General features: G+C 44.6%; 3 protein-coding genes across 5 annotated transcripts in view; 2 read left to right on the top strand and 1 right to left on the bottom strand.

Annotated features, from left to right (window-relative positions):
• Positions 1-10,293, bottom strand: KIN (Kin17 DNA and RNA binding protein). 2 transcript variants are annotated; one of them, XM_071424140.1, is made up of 13 exons: positions 10,132-10,293; positions 9,465-9,559; positions 8,585-8,628; positions 8,340-8,462; positions 7,105-7,286; positions 6,175-6,223; positions 5,757-5,814; positions 3,722-3,845; positions 3,182-3,232; positions 2,741-2,809; positions 2,146-2,245; positions 1,787-1,887; positions 1-940 (listed from the first exon to the last, which is right to left on the bottom strand). In XM_071424140.1, the coding sequence occupies exons 1-13, from the start codon at positions 10,243-10,245 to the stop codon at positions 878-880; spliced, it is 1,173 nt and encodes a 390-aa protein (XP_071280241.1). In that variant the 5' UTR covers positions 10,246-10,293; the 3' UTR covers positions 1-877. The 2 variants fall into 2 exon arrangements, with proteins under 2 accessions (XP_071280241.1, XP_071280242.1); XM_071424141.1 differs by having other exon boundaries at positions 3,722-3,842.
• An 8-nt stretch (positions 10,294-10,301) lies between these two features.
• ATP5F1C (ATP synthase F1 subunit gamma) lies at positions 10,302-17,846 on the top strand. Of its 2 annotated transcripts, XM_071424142.1 has the most exons (10): positions 10,302-10,432; positions 11,774-11,808; positions 12,713-12,844; positions 13,200-13,404; positions 13,840-13,983; positions 14,362-14,426; positions 15,034-15,189; positions 16,203-16,299; positions 17,113-17,150; positions 17,708-17,846. In XM_071424142.1, the coding sequence occupies exons 1-9, from the start codon at positions 10,389-10,391 to the stop codon at positions 17,117-17,119; spliced, it is 885 nt and encodes a 294-aa protein (XP_071280243.1). In that variant the 5' UTR covers positions 10,302-10,388; the 3' UTR covers positions 17,120-17,150; positions 17,708-17,846. The 2 variants fall into 2 exon arrangements, with proteins under 2 accessions (XP_071280243.1, XP_071280245.1); XM_071424144.1 differs by lacking the exons at positions 17,113-17,150; positions 17,708-17,846 and having other exon boundaries at positions 16,203-16,303.
• A 1,953-nt stretch (positions 17,847-19,799) lies between these two features.
• TAF3 (TATA-box binding protein associated factor 3) overlaps positions 19,800-23,476 on the top strand; it is a 115,518-nt gene continuing 111,841 nt past the window's right edge. Inside the window, exon 1 of the mRNA XM_071424137.1 lies at positions 19,800-20,061. Within this exon, the coding sequence (XP_071280238.1) occupies positions 19,896-20,061 (166 nt within the window). The 5' untranslated portion in view covers positions 19,800-19,895. The remainder of the gene's footprint in view (positions 20,062-23,476) is intronic.

Genomic DNA, 23,476 nt, shown 5'->3' with positions numbered 1-23,476 from the left:
TGGCCTAAGAAAGGTTTCTGTTTATTCCTGAAGTGCCTTAGAAATTAAACATTGTACAAAATGTGACACTTTTAAAAAAATAAAACAAGTAATGCTATATCATTTAGCATGAGTAACATTACTCATGTAGCACAGCAGCAATGGAAGAAAGGAAAAGGCTTTGGAAAATCAAAGGAGCAACCCCCAACTCATATCTGCCCAAGCTTCAGCTGGCATCCTAAGACACTCCACAAGTAACATCCATGAGCAGCTCCATATGAAGATGAATTCCATATCAGTATTATCAGGAGCCCTGACAAACCTGCTGGAGGAGCAATGACTTGCATTCTACTATCACTGCTGTGCTGATCAAAAATAAACTGGTGACTGCACATAATAAACCAGACCATTCTTACAGCATCCAGGAAATAACCCCTTGCAGCACTGGAATCTTCCTGCTATTCCCTTAATCCTTTGCCTTGGTCATGCACTCAGAAGTCCATTTTGGCTCTGGACTGCAAAGTGTGTTGTTTAAACTCCTCTGGCTCCAACACACTCTGCCTCCCTGTAGCTAATTCTCTCTTCAGAACCTGCCCACATACTCCAGTTTGCAGCTCTCTGCTACATTTTACAAAAGGAAATCGAAGCAAATATTATAACTTTGATATAAAATCGGATGAAAAATTTCCACTGATAGTATTTCCATAAACATTTTATGTAACAAATTAATAGCTATCTTTAAATAAATCAAGTTTGCTGTTTTTTAATATCTATATACATTATAAATACATACACACACAATTAAAACCCTGACATGGTAGAGTCTTGTGTCTGCCTGAAAGATGTCAGAAAGAAGGTTTTGAGAACCAAAATCTTCTCTGATGTATAATTTAGCACCTCAGGCAAGTTTGGAAACATCTTCATACTGGATATCTTCGACTCTGCGTCCTTTTAAAGGTCCCTGGAGAATGACAGAAAAAAAAATGACATCACAACATAAAATTGTTTCTTGAATTCCCAACAGGGAGATTACAGTAGGAGAGGTAAAGAGGATTTGTTCATAATACAGTGTTCCTTGATTCATAATTTTCAGCCTGGCCAGAGAATGTGACAGGGCCTCAACACCATCCCAGAAATCCTTTCAGTTTGCTTTTAGTACCAAAGTTCCTCCTCTCATCAGGGCATCTGCACAGTCTCTTCCCAAATCCTCCAGAATCCAACCTGGGCTTTGCACAGCCCTTCTTTGAATTGCAAGCTGTGTTTAGGAAGTTTGACTTTGAGCCAGTATCATCTGTGCTTTATCAATCAGTTTAAAAGATTGGTTTTGCAGAGCAGAATAAAGAAAGAGCCACACAGACATGGTGGCATGGTCTGATTATTAACCATAATTGTTAACCATAAACAAGACAACAAATGAGCCCATAAAGCCCCACATCAATCTGGAAAAGGCAGGAGTAAATTCACATCCTTGCATATTTTGCATTTTTTACCTTCCCACAAAACAGTACCACAATAGCCATGTTCAAAATAAACACAAAAAATATTTTCCAAATCTCTTTCAAGTTCAAAGCTTGCTAAATTCAGCACCCTATCATCTTTTTGAAGATTCTCTGCAAACAGCAAAGAATAAGCCCGTGATAGGTGGGAATATGTGGCTGTTGATGGGTGAAGGGTGTCCACAGAGCTTTGCACACCACAAATCCCACCTGTAAGGCAGGATTAAGGATAACATGGTTCCTTCTGAAAGCTCTCTGTGTACAGATGGAAAGCTCTCTGCAAACAAGAGCTTGCAGTGTTTGATACTTACTGAGTCAATGGTTACTGTCACTGAGAACTTCTTCTCATTGATGGATTCCAAAATGCCTTCATTTCCCCTGTACCCACCATTTAATACCATCACTTTCTTGCCTGAAATAAAAATAGGAAAAGACTTGCACAACAGGGTTCCAAAACTCTGCTGAAAAGTTTCCCCCCATCTTTCTTATAAACCCCCTTGAAGTATTTGAAGGTGCTCTAAGATCTTCAGAGGCTGAACAACCCCAACTCTCTCAGCCTGTCTTCTCAGGAGGGGTTATGGTACTTTCAAGTGGATGAATTATAGTTCAAAAGAACTGAAACATAAATTTTGCAGTGGCAGAAGCTGAAAACAGAAGGAAACAGCTGTACCTGGTGCTGGTATTACAGTTTCTAGATGTGTCTGATCAAGCTTCAGCTTGTCCCCAGAGTCAATCACCTTCACAACTGCTGTGTATTTGTCAATCACTTCCTGTTTGGAAAGGCAAAAGCCAATCAGAAATACCAAACATTTTTGTCTAAATTTACATTTCAAAGTTAAGAAACTTTGGCATTATGACTCTGCAATTCTGCATTTTCAAAACCAGCAAAATGCAAAGGCTCCAGCCTGGAGATTTTGTGTGCAAATGAGATCCTGCAGCTTAAGATATCAGTGCAGAACTGACTAGTCTTGGGTTAAAGTCTGACTGCACTGCTGTTGTCACATCCCATGGACACAGGGATTATTCTCCCTGTATACAAAGGACAAAGCTATGCTTAAGAAAAGATCACTGAATAGATGCCCTTAAACCAATTCAGAGGCTCACTGCCTGTCCAGAGTAAGTCCCAATACAGGTGAGGTGACATTTTAGTCCTCAACAGTGTTGTCTTAAGGCTGAACAACCTGCACAATGAAACAAATCTTCCTAAATCATCTAATTCCAAAAAAGCCAAACCAATGCCACATGTTCCCCATGGCCCACCTTACCTTAACAACTGCCTTCTTCTTGTGGTATTTCTCTCCAAGCTTTTTTGTTACAATTTTTACAATAATTTCCTGGGAGATTTGAAAGGAGAGAAAAAATAAAACTAAGTTCCAAAACATGCAAACAACTCTACAATCTAAATTAACAGCACAGTGCAGGAAACAACAACAGCAAAGATGTGGCTTTCAGGAATTCGTGTATATTGTCAAATTACTGGCTCAAAGTAGCATCCCTCAAAACTTTTTTGGGTTTCTTTGACAAATACAGTTATACTTGAATTCACCATCTAATGTGATAGCCCACAATGGGTCAAGAGCAGGAAAGGGAAAATAACTGTGAATTTAGTTTGCAATCTGCTTTTGGATCTTTACACTAATCAAAAATGGCTTTAGAAATGCAGAATTGGCTGTATTTGGTAGAATACTAATTTTTAAGTCACTTACAGGCTGTAACCAGTAGTCTCTTCGAGATGTTCTTTTCTTCTCCTCTTCAAGCTAAAGAGCAACAAATAATCACCATTTACTTCCTCTTTCCACTGCAGCTTTCCCATGCCTTGGAACAGCTTTGAACCAATCCTCCAGCCCCATGTCATGTGGGGAACAAAAACAATCCCCAAACCCTAAATTAGGGTAATTCAGTATAGTCTTGCCTCATAAATCCATTGGATGACTCCAGGAACTCATGACAAAATGATGGTGATTTGTATTTTTTTTTTTTGGCAAGTTTCTAGGTGTTTTCTTCTCTTGCAAAATCTGTATTCCTTTACTTCCCCACACCTCAGTCATCTGGGGAATAGGCAGAGTTGAGCAGCCAGTTTTATGAAGAAATGTAACCAGTTTTATAGGGAAATGAAATTATTTTGCCTGGTAAGATGTGAAGGTTGGAATTCCATGTGAACTGAAGGTCTGAGGTCACTTCAAAGGTGAAGTGGACATTATCACATGCACAGGGGCACATAGAAACAGATCCTGCATGATTATTACCTCCATGATCTCATCCAGTGCAGATTTCTTCTTTTTCTCTTTGGACTGACCAGAGCTATGAGCTACTTCTTTTCTTTTAACTGCCCCCTCCACCATCTTCAGTGCATTCTGTCCAAGGACACTGCTGAAAAAGTAACATGGTGTTTTCACAGCAGATCTTACATTTTTTTTCCCTCTACCAAGATGCATTTGAAGAACTGGTTGTGCTGCTCTGCTTGATTTCAGTTGTCCCAGTCCCCTTGCAGACCCTACACAGCTCCTCCTCTAGAACTGGTCTCCTTGGGGTGCCAACTCCATGTCCACTGAGGGTCACTGCTGGCAGTCCAGCAGAATGGACACAGCCCCATGGCCAGGTCACCACTGCACAAACAAAAAGCTGATCAAGGTCTTGAGTTCAATAAAGAAGACAAAAGCTGGTCTGCAAATAAGGTTTTCAAATTTGAAAGCACAAACTTTAGAGAAGCCACCTGGACAGAGGAACTCTCAGACAGGGCAGATATCTAGAATTCCTTCCAGACAGAGATATTGAGCCTATCTGGCAATGGGAGAAAACACCCTGGAATCTATAGAAAAGAGCTCCACACTCAGCAAACAAATGTCACTTTCATAACCATATTCAAAACAGGCAAACAGCCTAACTGTGGAGAATAAAGAGCAAGCAGCAGAAAAAGTTACATATCAGGGAACATCTAGGTGAAGTGAGAACTGCCACTTTTATAACAGGCATTTGAACACAGTAAAAAAATTTAGGTATTGTTTCAACCCAAAAGATGAAGGCAGCTGCTCTGAGGTGAACAGTGATGCAATAATTAACATGGCCTTAGGACAAATTGCATCCTGTGGTGAGGATGTTGGATATACTCCCATAGGAATGAACACACAGGAATTGCAGTAGAAGCAACTTTAAGAGAAAAACTGTATTTCAGAGAAAATCTGAATAATCAAAATTGCACATTAAATCACAAATCAAATAGCAAGTACTTAAAAAAATCTCATAAAGGGCAATATACAATTAAAACATAACTGCAGTGTCCAATTTAAGAAGATAAACATATCCAGCTGTGAACTTACTACAGTACCATTTCAAAGTTGACAGATAAGTATTTAGTATATGCTGTGAAGAAATGAGACTACTTGATATATGATTTCACATTTGGCCAAATTTTAGCAAGGACCTGAAGTATTCCTCACTGAAACTATTCAAGTGAGAGTCTGGATTAAGTTTCAGAATCATCTTAAGCACAACTCAATGCTTAGGGATAATTTACAAGTTTTCCTTAAAGCCTGCAATCTGTCTCTATTATTGCAAAGAGCTGCTTTACTGTCTCATTTTCTGCCTGGCATATATCCCATCAGATACCTTATCTAAGAGCTGAGTGAGATGAGGGAAAAGCTTTCTTTTTACCTGGAATACATTTAATTACAATATTGCCTTACATGAGAAGATGTACTGCTCATCAAACAGTTCCCCAGGCTGCTGTAAGTCAGTATTATTTGCATTATTGATCCCTTTTGTCCTGCATTGCTTGTGGTTACACGATGACAATTAAATTCCAGAGCTCTGGGAAGATTTATTTCAGGCAGATTTAGCTGCTTAAACGATGACCAAAGAAAGTATTGTCTCCAATTAGACTGGGCAATCAAACCTTTTAGGAACCAAAATTAACCAGTCAGGAATATCCATTCATAGAAGGCAGCTGGGAGTAGATGGCATCACTGCAAATGCTTTGGTTGGATCCCCTTCCCACCCTCCACAGAGGAACCTGTAACTCACTTTTACTTTATGGGCATCTGCCATGAAGCACAGAGAATTCAAGAAGGCTCCTCACAGCTCACATTTAAGATACACCCACTCATCCATTTCAAATACAAAACCAACCATGAAGTCACCTAGTCACCCTTCTGAATACCAAGAAAGGATGAGAGATTAAACTCCAAATATCTCAGGACAAGACAAACCTTCCTGTTCATACAAATTCCATTGTCATAGAAGTGCTTTGTAACAGTAGAGGTTGGCCTTAAATTCTTTTCTCACCTTGTTTTAGAAGATGCTGCGACTGAAGTACTTGCTCCTTTGTTTAAATTAAATGTAACTAAAAAATAAAGAGACATTACTCTATTTCTATCTTTAAAAATAACTGCATTGAAGGATGTTAACAATTTTTAAAATCTGCAACTAGAAAAGAATAACAAATTTGAAAATATTTACTAATCTATATTTTGGTTTAGCTTTTAAAGTAAATTAAATTTTGTAATACAGAGTACTCTGCATTTCCACATTCTAGTGCTCTTTAGAACTGATCTCAAAGCACTTTATGAAGAACCAAGCAGGCTTCAATGCTCATTTCATTTGAATCAGCTCCAAAACTTCACAAAATTTTCTGATTTTCACTTATTTCACAGAATCAGTTCTAGTAGGTTCTAGAAAATTACATCCATCAAAATCTAGTTACCTTTTTCTTCTTCATTTTCTCTATTCAGTTCAGTATAGACTGGCATTTCCTGCCAAAAAACACAAAGCACATTTAAAGAATCAAACAGAAAAATGAGTCAAGATATCATAATCATTGATTAGCTCTCAGTATTACAGACAGTAACTGTAATATTCAAGCTGGCTTGATTAGTGAAAGATTAAAATTGAAAACATCATCTCATTGCAGGCTTAATAGAGATGCTGCCTAAACTTGCTCAATTCCAGCATAAAAGGCAACTGGCCTTGCTGCAGCAGTTTCTTCTACCTGAACCAGCATGATCTGACTGGTTTCTGGACAGACTGATAACTCAAAGAAGGAAATTCTGGTATCTTTCCAATTTTTCAGCACCAAAGGCTCAGACCATTTAAATTTCAATTAGTTTTAAATTAAGAAGCAGGCAATTGTTTACAACAGCATTTAAATGTACCCATCAATACCCAGGATCAAATGGGAGATTTTAGGCCCAGGCAACATGTATGGGGGTCATGGCATGATGCCAAGTAAACAGATCCCAAATAACCACACCAGCACCACCAAAATAGAACTTTTCACTATGTGAACTTGATTATGCCAGATCCCCCTGGTTATGTGTCTCAGCCTCCTCAGTGCACCAGGTACTTGTTATCTGCAGCCCTATTAGCTGTGAAACACCATAAATGAAGACATAATGCAGCTTAATGGATTGTTTGCTCCCCCTTCCTAAACTCAAGAGTGATTTTTAAGTCACTAATCACTAGAAGAGCAGTAATTATTACTTCCTTAATACTACTGCAAGCTGGGTACATTGTGACTCCAAGTTAGGAAGCAAAGGAAATACCAGTCAAGGATTCCAGCAGCATCAAATTCCCCATTGACTTAACCACAAGGAGCTTTGGGCTGAAGGTTCACACACAGTGCAATTTTTCTCACCAGTTCTTTCCCCTCCAAACCTCTTCTAACTTGCTGCTCAATGAATTTAGCAGTCTTTTCCTCATCATCAAGGTCCTGTTTCTTCTTCCTCTCTTGCTCTTGCTGCCTGCGAATGGTCTCTGGGTCCCTGTCGATGTACTGAATGTACCAGCCCTTAGGGGTCTCATCAACCTTGCAAAGACCTAAAAAGTCAAGGCAAAGCAAAGTGTTAACAATATCAAGATCATTTTTTAGTCCATGTTCGTGGGAATCCTTAAAATCAGAGGGTTTTGGGAAAGCTGCAAAAGGCAGGCCTTAGAAACAGCAGAATTGCAATTAGAGCTAAGCAACAGCCATAAGATATGTCAGCAGAAAAGTTATATGAGATGTAGAAAGTAAGGACAAATAAAACTGTGTATTAATTTGTTCACTGAAGCAATGTAGATACTTCACCAGAGACAACACACCCCTTGCTGGGCTACTAAAACTGACTTTGAATTATCTGTGCCATGTGTTTCTGCCCTCAGCTGCCCAGATCTGTTTGGACACAGGCCAGTGAACATCACAAAGTGCATGAAGTGTTTTACAACACTTTCCTTATTGAAGGAAATGTTTCCTTCCCACTGTTTTAACAAGGAAGAAGACAGAAATCTAACATGTACAAATGATACACGCTCACAGTATCACACTAAAGGAAATATTGCAGCACTGTGCTATTGTTACTGAGTCTGGCTAGAGTGACTTTCCAAACACTCTGTAACTGCTGGATGTATCCTGCAGAACAGGGGCATCCAGAGCCAAAGTAAACTTTCTGTCACACCCCAGTGCCATTTAATCTCTCTTCCTCCCACTAAACACAGAACTGCAGCTCTCCAGCTTTAGCCCTTCCACTAGGCCAGGAATGAAAATAACTGCTTGCTTCCTGTCAGATGTGGAGAGAATCTGTAATTTTTAAATGGCAGAAGCAAAATGTTAGAAGTTGATTTAGAATTTAGCAATGTATCCAGTAAATACAGACCAGCAGATGAAAGAAGGAAAGGCTCACAACTGATGTACTTATCCCAGACTTCTGACATTTTCCACAAGGAAACTCCTAATGGTTAGCACAGAAATATGTTTGGAAATCTTTTCGTGTTATATATAGAAGGGGAGGGGAAGAAAGAAAAAGAATTAACATAAGTATTTACTGATCAATTATCAGGAATTCAATTACCCAATAATTTTAAGACTTCCCAACCCTGAGCAGGTGCACTTACCTTCTCTCCCCAGCCATTTTGTAAAATCAGTCAGTGTCTCCCACTGTGTGGCATTCATGTGGATGTGCTCTCGATGGCTGATGTACTCATTGTACACAATATTATTGTGCACTCTCTTTGTTCCTAAAATACAAATTATTATTATTATTATTATTATTATTACTACTACTACTACTATTGTTATTATGTGGCTTGCACTGAACCAACAAAAGACACTAAAAACAAGCAAACAATAAAATATTTACCAAATCGCCTCCTGAGCAATTCTAGGAAATCATTTCGGAATTCCCTTAGAAAATAAAAAAAAAAGTATTTTTAGTAAAATTTTAACAACTAAGAAGCAATTTTCTGTTGTCATTAACAATTAAATATCTGCAGTATAAAACTGATCATTCTTTTGAGCTGAGCATGACCAGCTCAGCTCATTTCCCTTTTTCAGTAGGCCAGGATTAAATACAGGATGAAACACAATATGATACATGCACACACTGTAAATGTCCAAGAGAGGCCTCTCAAGGGGATAAAATGGAGCAGAGGAATCTCAACACTTCCCACTAATTGCTGGCATTTGATTACCAGGTGTCTTCCCAGGCTGACTGACACAGAGCACAGGGCAGGACAAAGGGCAGAGGAGTGGATGGGGCAGATGGATCACTCATCTCCCTGCTAATTCCAGGGCTGCAGCATAAAGCCTCACTTCAAACTCGTGCTGAGGACAGCTCCAGTCATCCCAGCTGTCATGTAGGTCAGCTGGATAAAGGCCAGGGAGAAGCTGGGGGATGTCAGTCCCTCCCCTGACTTGTTCTCTCTCTGTTATGGCTCTTTTAGCTTGTGTGTGTGGCAGTCACTCAGCAGGGACAGAAAGGTGATGTATTTGTAACACAGAGCAACTTTAAACAGGATTAAAACATGAGACAAAACTGTCAAATTTTACTAAAATTTACTTGAAATCTCCTATTAAAGTTTAAAGGTGGCATTGCCTAAATTTTCAATTACAAGAAGAGCTGACACTAACATGTATCACGATAAAGTGTCTTCAGTGGGGCATTATTGGGCCTTAGGGGTGTGGCTGTGCAGACCTGAAACAGGGATGAAGATCTGGGTAAGAATACACAGAAAACTTACTCAGAGAAGTAATCCATGAATTGCTGAGGATTTTCAGAAGCCAGCAGCAACTGCCTCTGGTGGGACTCAGACATGCAATGACACTTGAAGCCATTCTATAAAGCAGAAATAAATATTTGGCTTGTCTTTCTCTCAATTTGCAACACTCATAGAATGAAGAGAGTACTAAAATCCTACAAATAAAATCCTACAGGTGTGATCGCAGCTCCCACAATGTTCCCCTCGATAGCACTGGGGACATTTACAAGGGAGGCTGAGAAGACAAGGGACGACGGCTTTAAATTGATAGAGAGCAGGGTTAGATTAGATATTGGGAAGAAATTGGGAAGAAATTCTTCCCTGTGAGGGTGGTGAGGCCCTGGCACAGGGTGCCCAGAGCAGCTGTGGCTGCCCCTGGATCCCTGGAACTGTCCAAGGCCAGGCTGGACAGGGCTTGGAGCAATCTGGGACAGTGGAAGGTGTCCCTGCCCATGGTAAGGGGTTGGAAGCAGATGATCTTTAAGGTCCTCCCAACCCAAACCATCCTGAGACCCCATGAAATCGGAGCTGTAACAAGAGCGGACCCCAGTCAAGGGGCCCTGATCCCGGGAGAACCGGGACTGGGCGTCCTCAGACGGAGACCGGAGCCGCCCGAAGGACCGGGGACCCCCAGCGCGCCCCCAGTTACCTCATCGCGGCACTGCTTCTGGCACATCTGGCAGTACCAGCGCAGCTTCTGCAGCCCCTTGGACTTGATGCGGTTGGCGATGGCCTTGGGGCTGAGGAAATCCGACTTGCCCATGATGCCGGTGCCGTCCCGCTGCCGCTCCCGATCCCGCCCCCTCCGGAAATGGCGGCGGCGCCCTGGAAGCGGATCCCGGCGGGGCGGCGCAGGCGCGCTGCGGGCGCGCTGACCTTCAGCGGGGCTGTGGTGGAGGCGCCGCCATGTTCGCCCGGGGCGCCGCGGTCGTGCTGGTCCAGCCGCAATGGTACCGGCACGGGCTTGGACGGGCGCTGTGGGCACGGGGGAGCGCGTCCCGATGGCCGGGGCGGCTCCGCGGGGTGAGGGGGGGACGGCTTCCCTCGGCCGTGCGGCGCCTGGGGGCGGCGGGGTCGCGGCCGCGGGTGGCCCTGAGGGGCTGTGGGCTCTGAGGGGTGGTGGCGGAGCCGGTACCGGGAGATGAGGGCAGCAGAGACCCGCAGGGATGGAGGGTCCGTCCTCGCTGGGTGGGAGCGCTCGGCCGGGGTGGGTGAATGGGACACGCAAGGGTTAAAGGACAGGTTTGTACATGGCAGGAGACCCTGCTCTGGCCAGGAAATGGTGCAGCCTTCTCTGCGTCATTTTTATAGTCTTTAGAAACGAATTGCGTTGCGTGAAGCTTTGTTTAAAATGATTTTATTTCTAATTTGCCCTTCCAATGCCCTCGTTTGCCCCGTGCCATTAGCCAAAGGGAGTGGGTAACGCGTTAAACCTTCCTGTGTACTCGGCACTGCTGGCCTCGAGTCCTGGGCCAGTCCTGGCCCCTCAGTTCAGGGGGGACATTGAGGTGCTGGAGCGAGTCCGGAGAAGAGCAGTGGGACTGGGGAGGGTTTAGAGAAGGGTAGTGGGGGGGGAAATGTTTGGAGAAGGGCAGTGGGACTGGGGAAGGGGCCGGAGCAGGGCAGTAGCACTGGAGAAGGGGCCGGAGAAGGGCAGTGGCACTGGGGAAGGGGCTGGAGAAGGGCAGTGGGACTGGGGAAGGGCAGTGGGACTGGGGAAGGGGCTGGAGCCCAGGTCCCCTGAAGAGCAGCTGGGGGAGCTCAGCCTGGAGAAAAGGAGGCTCGGGGTGACCTTATCACTCTACAACTCCCTGACAGCAAAGTGCAGTCAGGTGGGAGTTGGCCTCTTCTGACAGGCAGCCAGCAGCAGGACATGATTAACACAGGTTTAGGTTGTGCATTAGGAGCACTTTCTTCATAGAAAGTGTAATTAGGCATTGGAATGAGCTGCCCAGGGAGGTTGAGGAGTCACCGTCCCTGGAGGTGTCTGAAGAAAGACTGGATGTGGCACTCAGTGGTTTAGTTGATAAGGGGGTGTTCGGTCATAGGTTGGACTTGATGATCTCAGAGGTCTTTTCCAACCTAATTGATTCTGTGAAATTACACAGGTAGGGAAGGATGAAGGTGTGCTTACAAGCCACAGGTCAGAGTGGCTTGTCTCTGCCACAGATCTTTTTAAAGAAACAGCAAATCTTTGAATTTTCATCACTCTGAAAGGGACTTGCCCTTGGGAGGTGTTGGTTTGTGGACAGCTAGGGAATTATCCTAATCTCTCCTTCATTTCTTTTCAGGGGCCAAGTCAGGAATATGGCAACGCTAAAAGACAGTAAGTAAAGGTTTTGTCTGCTCTTGAGAGAGGGAAAATGTTGCAGAAAAAACATCTGTTAAAATATAATTCTGTTTAGCCTCTGTTGGGTAAAAGGATTGTGATATATAACAATGATATATAGGCCTGTAGTGCTAATTACATTAAACAAGTGTCCTTCAGAAGTGGTTTTAGCAGTAATTTAGATGTCTTTTTATAGTTTTACTCAAACAGATTTAAAAAATATTTTTATCATATGTGCTAAACCAGATTTCTCCTCGCTTCTAAGAGTTACCTTCGTTTCTCTTTTGTTTCTTTCCTTGTGCTTTTATGAAGCATTTTTGGGGAAAAAGGGATTGACTGAATGATTTTAGTGTGAGAATGCTTCCTTAAGCCATCCCTCATAGTTCTTATACAGGGATATTGCCTTGGAATTGTGCTTGTCTATGGGATACCTGTTTTGGTTTCTTTTTCCATTTATGTTTTTATAAATGTCATTTTACCACAGTCTAAATAGAGGAGGAAATTTATTCTGTCTTCATACTATGGGGACTTTTTTGTTTATTTTCTCTGCTTGTCATCTGTGAAAAAAGACATTATACCTCAAATAATCTATTTGTGAAACAGGTAGATTTGGAAGCAAAGAGAATAGTAAATAGACTTCATGTTGGGATAAATATTAAATTAATGTTATGTCTGAAGAAAAAAACATCTCTATTGTAAAGATGAATTTGTGTTAGCTGTGTTCTTATTGCAAATACAGAGGTCTCTTATGAGGTTTATTTGTGCACTGTTTGTTTATTTATTTCTTCTTCTTTGAGGAACAGGGCAAAATGTTTTTGAATGGCTCTTGCTGGCATTTTGTTGTTTGGGTTTGAGTCATTATGCCAGTACAGTCTGTGACCTTGAACTCTTAACCTTGCAGTCACCAGGCGTTTAAAGTCCATCAAGAACATCCAGAAGATCACCAAGTCCATGAAGATGGTTTCTGCAGCCAAATATGCAAGAGCTGAGAGGGAGCTGAAGCCTGCAAGGGTCTATGGAACAGGAGCTCTGTGTGAGAGAAAAATCTTGCACTTAATGATGGGGGAGCAGAAGAGGAGGTTTTCATACTGGTGATAAAATGCCAAGGCTTTTTAACCTTCCAGTAGTCTGTTTCCAAAAGAATTTGCACAGTGAACTTCACTGATTTGATCAAAGCTGTGATTGGCTTTGAATTTTTTCTTGCTCACATCTGGTCTGACCATGTGCAAGCTTGGAACAATTGCAAAGGAAATAAAATTAATCTGGCTGAGATCTGGAGGCCCTTTGGTATTGGTTTTAGTTAGAATAATTCAGAGCATTTTTTTATTACTTACTTGCTTTTTTGACACCCTTGAAAAACGTGTAATGATCTTTTTTTTTTTTTTCAGCTCTTTATGAGAAAGCAGAAATAAAGGCACCTGAGGACAAGAAGAAGCACCTCCTCATTGGTGTGTCCTCTGACCGAGGCCTGTGTGGTGCTATCCATACATCTATTGCTAAAACCCTCAAGAATGAGATTACCAACCTCTCAAATGCAGGGAAAGAGGTTATGGTGGTTGGAGTAGGTGACAAGATCAGAGGCCTGCTTCAAAGGTAAGAAGGATGGGGCCCAAAAGTTCAGTTTGGAGTTTTGTTTTCTGTGGTAGAAATTACAAGACTGTAAGATTGTGTGCCATTGGCAGGAAATTGCATTTAAGGGAACTGTGTTAAATTCAAGTTCCTGTAAAAAAAAAAAAAAAAAAAAAAAGAAAAAAAAAAAAAAAAGAAAAGATTTAGGAAACTGCTACAGAGCACTATTATATTCTTGAAATAAAAGTCTGAAAGCTGGCAACTGATGCTGTTACATATGTGTGTATTGTGAAGCTGTGGTAATTTAATTAAAAGCAAAGTTTCTTTCAGACCCTAATTCAATAAAACGTTTCATTCTAAACACTCCTAAGTTACAGTCAGTTAGTTCTAGTAAGTCTTACTGCTCCTTGTACTTTAGAGCATCCCCTTGGTTCTAACACAGGTTTGTTGTTGCTGCAGGACACATGGCAACTATTTCCTGCTGACATTCAAAGAGGTGGGACGGAGACCTCCAAGCTTTGGAGATGCTTCAGCCATTGCTTTAGAGCTGTTAAACTCTGGGTATGAATTTGATGAAGGCTCTGTCATCTACAATCGGTTCAGGTAAGGTTGAACTGAAACTTCACTGGAAAAATACTGGGCAGAATGCTTCAGAGAGCATATTGGCCCAATGAAGTTGTATGAAAGCTGGCTGTGATTTGGCATATTCACTTTACTTCTTGATTTTGTTGTGTGTCAAGAACTGGGCTGTTTTTTTCTAGTAGCTGTGGTTGGAACTCCCTTTTAACTTGTGTATAGCTGTTATATTTACAGTCACCACATCATTATATCCACGTGTTATCCAAGATCTTTTCATCAGGGTTATCCCAAAACTTTGTGGCATTGGAAAGCCAGAAGTTGTCTATTCTAATTTGATTTGAACCATTCAGTTTAGCGTCAGTTCAGTTGAACTGAAGAGCCTATTTTGCTCTTTTTGTACAGGTCTGTCATTTCTTACAAGACTGATGAAAAACCAATCTTCTCCTTTGAAACTGTGGCTGGCTCTGGTAAGTAGGGAGCTAGAAACCACCAGTTACATGCAGTGATAAGTCACAAGAAAAGCACTCTGAAAATGGGAATATGATATTAAAACATCTTATTATGGTGCTTGTATCATAGTTTAACAGATGATTTTATCTTGGCCAGGATCAATCCAAGGCTGGCTCACAAAGGTGCTGTGGGTCAAGGAGGTTAAAAGGAAAGGTACTAATTCTGGTTTGAGATTCTGTGTCAAGCAGGAATTATGCATATGTAAATTATGTCAGTTCCAAAATTTTCATCACTGAATAGTCTGAGTAGGGAGTGACTTTTCACTGCTCACTAAAAATACCCCAGAATGTTTCTGCAGCACTGTATGGGAAGGTTAAACATAATATGGCAATAGTGTATTTTGCTTTGGTCTGACTTTCCTAATATTAAATTAAATTAAAACACATAAAATAGTTAACAGAATTATAACTAGCATAGAGATTACACATAATATGTTCAGAAAATCCCTCTGTGCTGCCTTAAATATCGAACCAGCCCAGCCAAGTCATCTTCTCCATGTCATTGTATTTTGCTGGAAGTAGTGAATCTTGGCTGTGTCTAAGCTTGCTGCTGCATGTTTTGCAGAAAGCCTGAGTATCTATGATGATATTGATGCTGATGTGCTGAGGAACTACCAGGAGTTCACGCTAGCAAACATTCTGTACTACTCCCTGAAGGAATCCACCACCAGCGAGCAGAGCGCCAGGATGACTGCCATGGACAACGCCAGCAAGAATGCTTGTAAGCTCCTCCTTGGCTTTCAGTTGTTCAGCAGGAAAGTGCTGACCTTCCTTTGTGTAATACTTCACCTCAAAAACCAGCTATTTCCTATCTTAATTCCACTTCTAATTGTTTGGGGTTTTTTTTGAGCCAGTTCAAGAGATTCTGTTTCAAACATGAACTGTATTTAGTCCCTGGAAAGAGGGGTTGCTGCCAAGAAACAGGCCTAAGACTGGAAGTGAAATAACAGATCATTTTAAAAGGCATATGAAATACTAAACTAATCTTGTAATGGCTAAATATTCTCTATGCTCCTTTCATTTGGCTGCTCTGAGGATTTCCTGAATTTTTATAAATCTATACTTGTTCACCAAATATAATTAGTGCAGTGCAATTTTAAGGTGGGGAAACTTGAACAATAGTTAAATACCATCTGTCATGGAGCAAGTAAAGAATATGTAAGTGTGCTTTGGAAGGATACTGGTGATTGTGTGAAGCTGGTATGATGTGCAGCTGGGCTGCCTGCAGTGGTAGGCATGGCTCTCATGACCAGCTTGAGAGAAAGAGGTGATACTGCTGTGTTTAAACATGATTGAGAAAAAAATAGTTGAGAAAAATCTGTCTCCTTTTGCCACAACTTGAAGGAAAGAACAATGCAGTTAATTGACAGTGAAATCTAATTTCAAAGCTAATGATGCCTGCTTATGTTATGTTACAATAAGCTATGTCATGCCTGGTATTTACAAGTCTGCCAGCTGTTTTGCAGATGTTCAGCTGACAAGCTGAATTCTCATGTTTCTAGATTGTTTATTGTTAATTTTACCTGTAGGGAAAAAATGTCAGGTGCACTCTGGTATTTGGCACTATTTGACACTTGCAAATACCAAGAGGCACTAAGCCTTGTATTGGTACTTGGTATTTGCAGTAGTTTACAAGCCACTTGGATATTGTGCCCATAGAGCCTCTCTGTATGTGCATTTATAGACATTTATACACTGATTTTGTGTTTAAACTCCATTCTTGCCTCATTCCAGCTGAGATGATTGACAAGCTGACCTTGACCTTCAACCGCACCCGCCAAGCCGTCATCACCAAGGAGCTCATTGAGATCATCTCTGGTGCTGCTGCTCTGTGAGTATTTGTGGGAAGGTGCACTCAGAGCTCTTGCAGTCATGTGCTGCTTGTGTGCCAGGGTAACAGGCAGACTTTGGGATTCCCTAAAACCAGAGGGAAGGCAGTCCTTGGCATGGCTCCCAAGCTTTTCAGCTTTTGCAGTTCTACTAACCAGAGAGAAGTTTGGCAGTTTTTTTCTGTTCAAATGTAGTTTAAAAGCTGCTAAAATAGATCTTCAGCCTCACTATGCATCCTTGCCTAGAAAGGTGAGGGTTTTCCTCCTGGCCTTTGGTGGATTTCCCCCTTCCTCCCTTTTACCTGGACATTTCCTACTTTGCCTGGTCAAATAGCCCAGTAGTGTTGAGTGGGGGAGAGCAAATGGTGTGACTGAACTGCTTTTGGATAAATCAAGTGTTCAGAAGCTGAGAGTTTGGAGCTGGGTTTGCAAGGAGGGAATTTCCAGAATATTTTCATATGGAATATGTATTTTACTTGAAGTTCAGTATTTTGCTTGTTTGCCTGAGGATGAAGTTTTGTGCAGGTGTGTGCTGCAGGTTACAAATGTGTGGGCTTAGACCACAATTTGTAACTGCATGTAGCTCATGTGTATTACTGTAACAGTTAAAAATTTCTGCTCTGTATGGAAATACACATTTTCATCTCCTGTGTATTGACAGAATGCCTGAAATATGTATTTTATATGATTTTGGTGCTGTATTGTCCTCCTCACAATACATTTGTGGTCAGAAATCCGTGCAGAGTTTTGCCTGAATTTGCATGAGTTGCTTCTTAACCTGCTTGTTTTGTTTTTTCTCGTAATACCATAACCAGGGATTAATCGGAAAAAGAGGTTCAGCCAAATCCAAGAGGTAAAGTTATGTCACAGAAACTGGATTGTGTTTTAAAATGAATTAACACAGGAAATATGGAATCAGATGAGGGAATCAGAATTGAGTGTCTTGGTCAGACAGAAACTTTTCTTCCTAAACAGCTGTGAAATTGGACATTTTTAGTTTGAATTTTTCCAGACAAAGTGTTCTTAATTTTCAGTAATTTTAAGGAAAATGTGTCCATGGGGGCATTATCCCATATGAATTATAATTTTCTGTGTTTTTTTTTTTTGTTCTCTATTATTGGATTAATTTGCAATTACTGTTTGAATTTTTGCATCGTGGCCTGACTTAATGCAATTGCTTAAAAATGTCTGCATATAAGACATACCTAAAGAGGTTTCTGTACTAACACGAACATATTCAAAATCTAAAATGTAATGAAAATTTCAAAATTTAAAATATAAGAAAAAAATAGATTTGATGAAGAATTGGGGGGGTGGTGAGGAATATTAATGAAGTATTCAAACTGGAGAAGATAACAGTTTAAAAAAAATTGATGAAAGGGTTTTAATTTGTTTCAATCTTCTTTACAGATGAAGAGGAGCTCTTCTGAGCATATGTGGTTTAGCCTGCCTGTGTCTGTGTTGACAAGACTGCTCTGTTATCTTGTGAAGAAGTGAAAAGCCCCAGAAATCTGTAAATTCTTAAAATAAACCACCTCCATGAAACAGATCCTTTTGGTTGTCTGTGGAGCAAATGCTCTTGGAGTCTAAATATCTGGGTTGGGCTTGGGTGTGCTTTGAAAATTTATTTTTTAAAAGTCTGTGCTCTACACTTTTAATTTATTTGCCACATGAAACATCTAAATGGATGGTTTTTTGAAGAGTGGAAGAGATTTTCTGACTTCACCCTGGTTTTGAAAATGAAGTGACCTATTTTGGGAGGTACATTGCATTGTGGGCTGAAGGAGACTGGAATAACCTCTGCATCACACAGCTGGAACACTGATCTCTCTAATTTTCATTTTGTATTGCTACTGTTTGCAGATGTTGAATTTTTCAAATTAAGTGATGTGATGAGGTGAGTCACTACAGAGGTTCAGAATGCACAGTTTATAGGATGGTCAGTGTGTGTGTAGAAATGTAAATATCAGAGGGCTGGGGCACCTCTGCTTGGAGACACCCTGAGAGGTTTGCTCAGCCTGGAGAAGAGAAGGTCCCAGGGAGACCTTTCAGCATCTGAAGGGGCTCCAGGGGAGCTGGGAATGGACTCTGGATAAGGGCATGGAACAACAGGACAAGGGGCAGTGGATTTAAATTGATGGAGGGCAGGGATGGATTGGATATTGGGAATAAATTCTTTACTGTGAGGAGGGTAAGGCCTTGGCACAGGGTGCCCAGAGGAGCTCACACTGGTCCCAGTGTGGAGCCTTGAGGGGCACCACCCTCACCTTGAGCTGTTAACCAAACCAGGAGCTTCAGGACTTTGTTTGGGATCCAGGTCATCTTCAGGCTGCAGATGGGAGATGTGACTGTGACTGATACAACAGCCTAGTCACAAAGCAAAGTGCTAATTTATGAACTAATTGGGTTTTCATACTAGAGTTCTGATATTTACAGTTCTGTCCTACATGCTCTGATTAGTTATATGCAACTTAGTTTAGCTCTTGTGTGTCTCCACAGCCACCCCTGTAAGAGCTGTGCTGCTCCTTCCTGCACCTCCTGCACCACTCAGTTACTGGAAATTTTCTTTCTGGATCCTTTTTGCCACCAGAGTTCCATCCTTTTCCTACTTTTTTTTTTTTTCCCTAATTAAACAACTCACCCAGAAACGCTTTTCCCTCATTGCTGCCAATTTGGTGTTCCATCCAGCTGGAAAGAAAAAAAGAGGAAAACAACCTTCCTGGGCAGCCTGTTGCAGTGCTCTGCCACCCTCTGTGTAAGGAAGTTCTTCCTCCTGGTAAAGTGCAACTCCTTGTGATTTGGTTTTGTTTATGGCCATTGCTCCTCATCCCGTCACTGGACATCACTTAGAATTCTGAGTCTGGCACCATCCTCTTGACAGCTGTCTCTATTTCTTGAGAGATATTAATTAGATTAATAGATTAAATTGAGAGATATTAATTAGATAAATAGATTAATTGAGATATTTCTTTAGAGATACTGAGATTATTTATAGAGATCATAGAATCACGGGATGGTTTGGGTTAAAGGGGACATTAAAGATGATCTGGTAGCACCCGCTGTGATGGGCAGGGGCACTTTTCACTATCCCAGGTACTCAGAGCCCTGTCCCACCCGACTTTGAATACTGCCACGACTAGGGACAACCGCCCCTGGGCACCCTGTGGCAGCGTTCCATCACCTCCACAGTGCAGAATTTCTTCCCCACATCCCATCTCAAATTCTCAGCTTGAAGGCATTCCGCTGTCCTGTCACTCCCTGCCCTTGGAAAGAGCCTTGTCGCATCCTTCCTGTGAGACCCCTTCGGGCACTGGGGGACATTTAGCGGTGCTGAGGTACCGATATTTATAAATTTACCTTCTCCCGCCCGCAGCGAGGCACCGATATTTATAATTTTACCTTCCCCCGCGTGTCCCCTCAGCAGCGGGACGCGGCCCTGGGGCGCTCCAGGCGCGGATCCCGCGCTCCGCCCCGCTCGATGCGCTCGGCGCTGGAGCGGCGCTGCCTGGCGGGGGCGGGGCGGCGCCAAGATGGCGGCGGCGATGGCGGCGGTGGCGGGCGGTGCGTGAGAGCTCCCGCGGCGCCCGGCCCCGGCGGGATGTGCGAGACCTACTCCCGCTGGCTGCTGCGGGTGTCGGTGGCGCAGATCTGCCAGGCCCTCGGCTGGGACTCCGTGCAGGTCTCGGCCTGCGACCTGCTCACCGACGTGCTGCAGCGGTACCTGCAGGGGCTGGGCCGGGGCTGCCACCGCTACTGCGAGCTCTGTGAGTGCGGGCTGGGGCTGGGCCGGGGGGATGCGGCTGGACAGGGCCCTCGGAGGGCTCTGTGAGGGGCCCTGCTTGAGCAGGGTGCGGGCTGAGTGAGCTCCATGAGCCCTGCCGGACTCGGCCATCCCGCCAAGGAAACAGCGCTGGGCACTGCTGGAGCAGGGCAGGAGCACGGGAGGGGGGATTTGGGCAGGACAGGAGGGCACAGGGAGGGGTTTAGGGCACTGCTGGGGCTGGGGGTCAGGGCAGGAGGGCACAGGGAGGTAGGTTTGGGCAGGGGTCTGGGGGGACAGGGCAGGAGGGCACAGAGGGGTGGGTTTGGGCAGGGCAGGGGTCTGGAGGACAGGGCAGGAGGGCACAGAGGGGTGGGTTTGGGCAGGGGTCTGGGGGACAGGACGGGAGGGCACAGGGAGGTGGGTTTGGGCAGGGGTCTGGGGGACAGGCAGGTGGGTTTGGGCAGGGCTCTGGGGGATAGGGCAGGGGGTTTGGGGTACAGGCAGGTGGGTTTGGGCAGCACTGGGGGCCCTGGGTAGGGGGCTGTGGGGGAAGGCTGTGGGGTAGCATTGTGGAGGTGTGGGAGGGCAGCTGGGAGCTGCTGCTTGTCGGGCAGTGCCAGGAGCTGGGGATGCTTGGCAGGGGAGGGTCGTGGAGGTGTGGCCATTTGGGCAGGGTAGGAGGGTGCAGGGAGGTGGGATTTGGGCAGTGCTGGGGTCTTTGGCTCAGTGAGTGCCAGGTGTGGGTTTGGGGAAGATCAGCCCGTGGGCTGGGGGCTGTGGGGAAGGGGAGCTGGGCTGTGGAGCAGTGCACAGGACTGGGAGGATGGAAGGGAAGCCATGGGGCAAGGGGGTCCTGGAGCCAGGGAGGACTGTAGGGCAGTGGGTCTGGGCATGGGTGAGGAGTTGGGACTGTGGGGCTGGAGTTGGAGAGAAGGAGGCTCTGTGGCAGTGGGGCTCGGGTGTGGGGACATGGGGGTGCTGTCCCACTCTCTCTGGCTACAGAGTGCTGGGGAAGGGGGAGACACAAGTACAGGAGGGGGAGAGGGGACTGTTGGCCCCATTGCTGGGATGTTCTGAGTCTGGGAGGGGGATGAACTGGAGGGAGAAGGGGCAGCCAGCCTCTTTTCCCTGCTGGTGGGATGTGTCCATAGGAGGGTGTGGTGCTGTGTTCTCGGGGCTCATCTTTGGGTGCCAGTGCTGAGGGGGCTGTGGGGATGTGTGTGTGGGGTTCCCTTTCCTGGCACAAGGGGAAGTGCTGAGGATGGAGGGTGCAAGGCTTGGCCTCCCTCCTGCCTGGGGAGGGAATGGTGTGCCTGGAAGCCCTGTTGTTGGGGTGCTCTGGGAATGTCTGTCTGGAGAGGGAGGCAGTGGTACTGTGGGACTGGGAACATGTGTATGGGGAATGTGGGAAGGCAGGGATGCACTAACATGTGTTTTGGGGGAAGTGGAGCTGTAGTGAACGGGATGTGGGAGTGTGGCAGGGCTGCACATGGGAATTGTGGAGTGCAGGAGGGGTGGGCTGGGGATAATTTAGTGCACATGGCATGAAGTATGGGTGTCCTTGTGTGGATGCAGAGGAGGAGGTTTGGCTGGATATGTGGGGGACTGGAATTAGCCAACTCTGCCACTGAGGTGGTACAGAAGGAGCTGGAAGTGATGATGGGGGGCCCTGGAAGTGATGCCCTGGGCCTCAGTGGGTTTGGGGTGAGGTGGTGTGGGGTGGCAGCATGGAAGGGCTGAGTTTACAGCAAGTGGGAGAAGAGAAAGAGGAGAGGCCTGGGAATCAGTGCCAAGGGCTGCTGGCTGGGCCAGCCAGGAGTGTGGGATGTGGGTGTTGATGGGACTGGGAAGGGAGCACCACTGCTGGCTCTGGGCTTACAGCAGGGCATGCAGCTGTGTGTCCCTTGGGGTTGTCAGTGTCCCTGCAGAGCCTGCAGTGGAGGGGATGGATGTCCTGCTGGTGCCTGCAGAACATGGCGGGTTGGAGAGTGGCATGTCCAGTTGCTTGTTTGGTCAGTAATGATGCCAGTGGGGCTGAGAGGGTGCTAAGGGGTGTGCTGGGTCTGGGAATGTCAGGAAAAGGTGGGGAGGTGACAATGTGCCTGCAGGGTGAGTGAGGCTGTCAGGGTCACTGCCAGCTGTAAACACAGGAAATGTGGGCAATGAGGAGCAGGGCTCAGGCTGTGGGTGTGGTTAGAGGGTCGTGGGTCTGTGTGTCTGGAGGCCTTTGCTGCCCTACATGGGGCAGGGAGGGGCTCATGTGGCAGAGATTTGTGTGCAGAGATGGCAGAGATGGGGCTGCCAGTGCTCCTGCTGCATCTGTGAGTAACAGGAAGGAAATGAGGAGGGATCTCCAGAGTGGAGGGGCTTGGAGGAGCAGGGATACCCTGGAGAGGTGGATGTAAGCTGTGTGCCTGGGAAAACAGGGCTGCTTGTGCCTCCTGTGCCAGGAGGGACATGTTCCTCCTTCCTTTGGCATGCTGGAGAGCTGTGGGTTGTGGGCAGCTGCTGCTCCATGTGTCCTGTACTTGTGGAGAGAAAAGTTTTGGAGAACCCCTGGGGCAGAGGTCAGAGCAGTTGGGTCTGGCAGGGGTTGGAGCTGGGATGGATAATTTCCTGAAGTGCTGGGTAGGGAGAAGGTGACTCACTGGTGGTGGATTTGGGGGCTGCTGTGGCCACCACAAGTTCAGAGATTGTGCTGGGACCTGCAGGAGGTTGCTGGAGAGGTAACAGGGATGGGAGCCCTGAACTGCACCATTGGGAATGTTTGCCAGTACCTCTGTGCAGGCTGTGGGAGCTGTGCTGATGAGAGGAACATCAGAGGCATGTTGCTGTCAGCTGGTGGTGGATTCCATGCAGCAAGATCCAAGGAGCTGTGAGGGCTGGGTGTGTTGAATTTGGGTGAATTTGGAGAGTGTGCAGAGCTGGGGAGCACACTGTGAGTGGCTTGGTCAGGAGAGGAGCAATCACAGCCTGGAAGTGCTGCTGCTGGAGGTTGTGTCCCTTCTCCTGAAGAAAGGAAGTTCTCACTGCTCTGGGGATCCCCCATGAAGCAAAGTGACTGTACCTGGGCCTGGCTCTGCTTCATCATTTCAGCAATAATTGAGATCAAGTCTGACAGTGTAACCAAGCTTTGGAACAACAGTGTGCTGCAAACTGGATTTCTCAGGCTGAATAGGTTTACTTGTACAACTTTCCCCAAATTTGAGAGCAAGTTAGTCTAGAAATGGGACTGTGCAATATTGAGCCATATATCCCAGCAGCACAAGTGCAGTTTGTATCCCAATCCACACAGAAATTATCATTAAAGCAATTGAAGGGGACAACAGAGAGGGTTTAAGAGGATGGAGTTATGAGGTGAAAAAGAAGCTCACCTAGGTTTGGCCAGAGCTGTCCTTTCATAGGGTTGTTACAAA

This window comes from Agelaius tricolor, unplaced genomic scaffold, assembly GCF_023055355.1.
Source record: "Agelaius tricolor isolate 1412-34295 unplaced genomic scaffold, bAgeTri1.0.p SCAF_3, whole genome shotgun sequence".
NCBI classification, from domain to species: Eukaryota; Metazoa; Chordata; class Aves; order Passeriformes; family Icteridae; genus Agelaius; species Agelaius tricolor.
Note: the sequence above shows the minus strand (reverse complement) of the source record. Positions and strands in the feature narration are given on the sequence as shown.

Excerpts from the sequence above, each read along its gene's own strand:
- KIN (XM_071424140.1), bottom strand. The coding sequence starts at position 10,245 with ATGGGCAAGTCGGATTTCCTCAGCCCCAAGGCCATCGCCAACCGCATC. Across the intron at positions 2,246-2,740 it reads AGAAGAAGGCAGTTGTTAAG|GAAGTGATTGACAAATACAC; the intron begins GTAAGGTGGGCC and ends CTTTCCAAACAG. Across the intron at positions 941-1,786 it reads TGACAGTAACCATTGACTCA|GGACCTTTAAAAGGACGCAG; the intron begins GTAAGTATCAAA and ends GTCATTCTCCAG.
- ATP5F1C (XM_071424142.1), top strand. The coding sequence starts at position 10,389 with ATGTTCGCCCGGGGCGCCGCGGTCGTGCTGGTCCAGCCGCAATG. Across the intron at positions 12,845-13,199 it reads CTATGGAACAGGAGCTCTGT|CTCTTTATGAGAAAGCAGAA; the intron begins GTGAGAGAAAAA and ends TTTTTTTTTCAG. Across the intron at positions 13,984-14,361 it reads GTCATCTACAATCGGTTCAG|GTCTGTCATTTCTTACAAGA; the intron begins GTAAGGTTGAAC and ends CTTTTTGTACAG.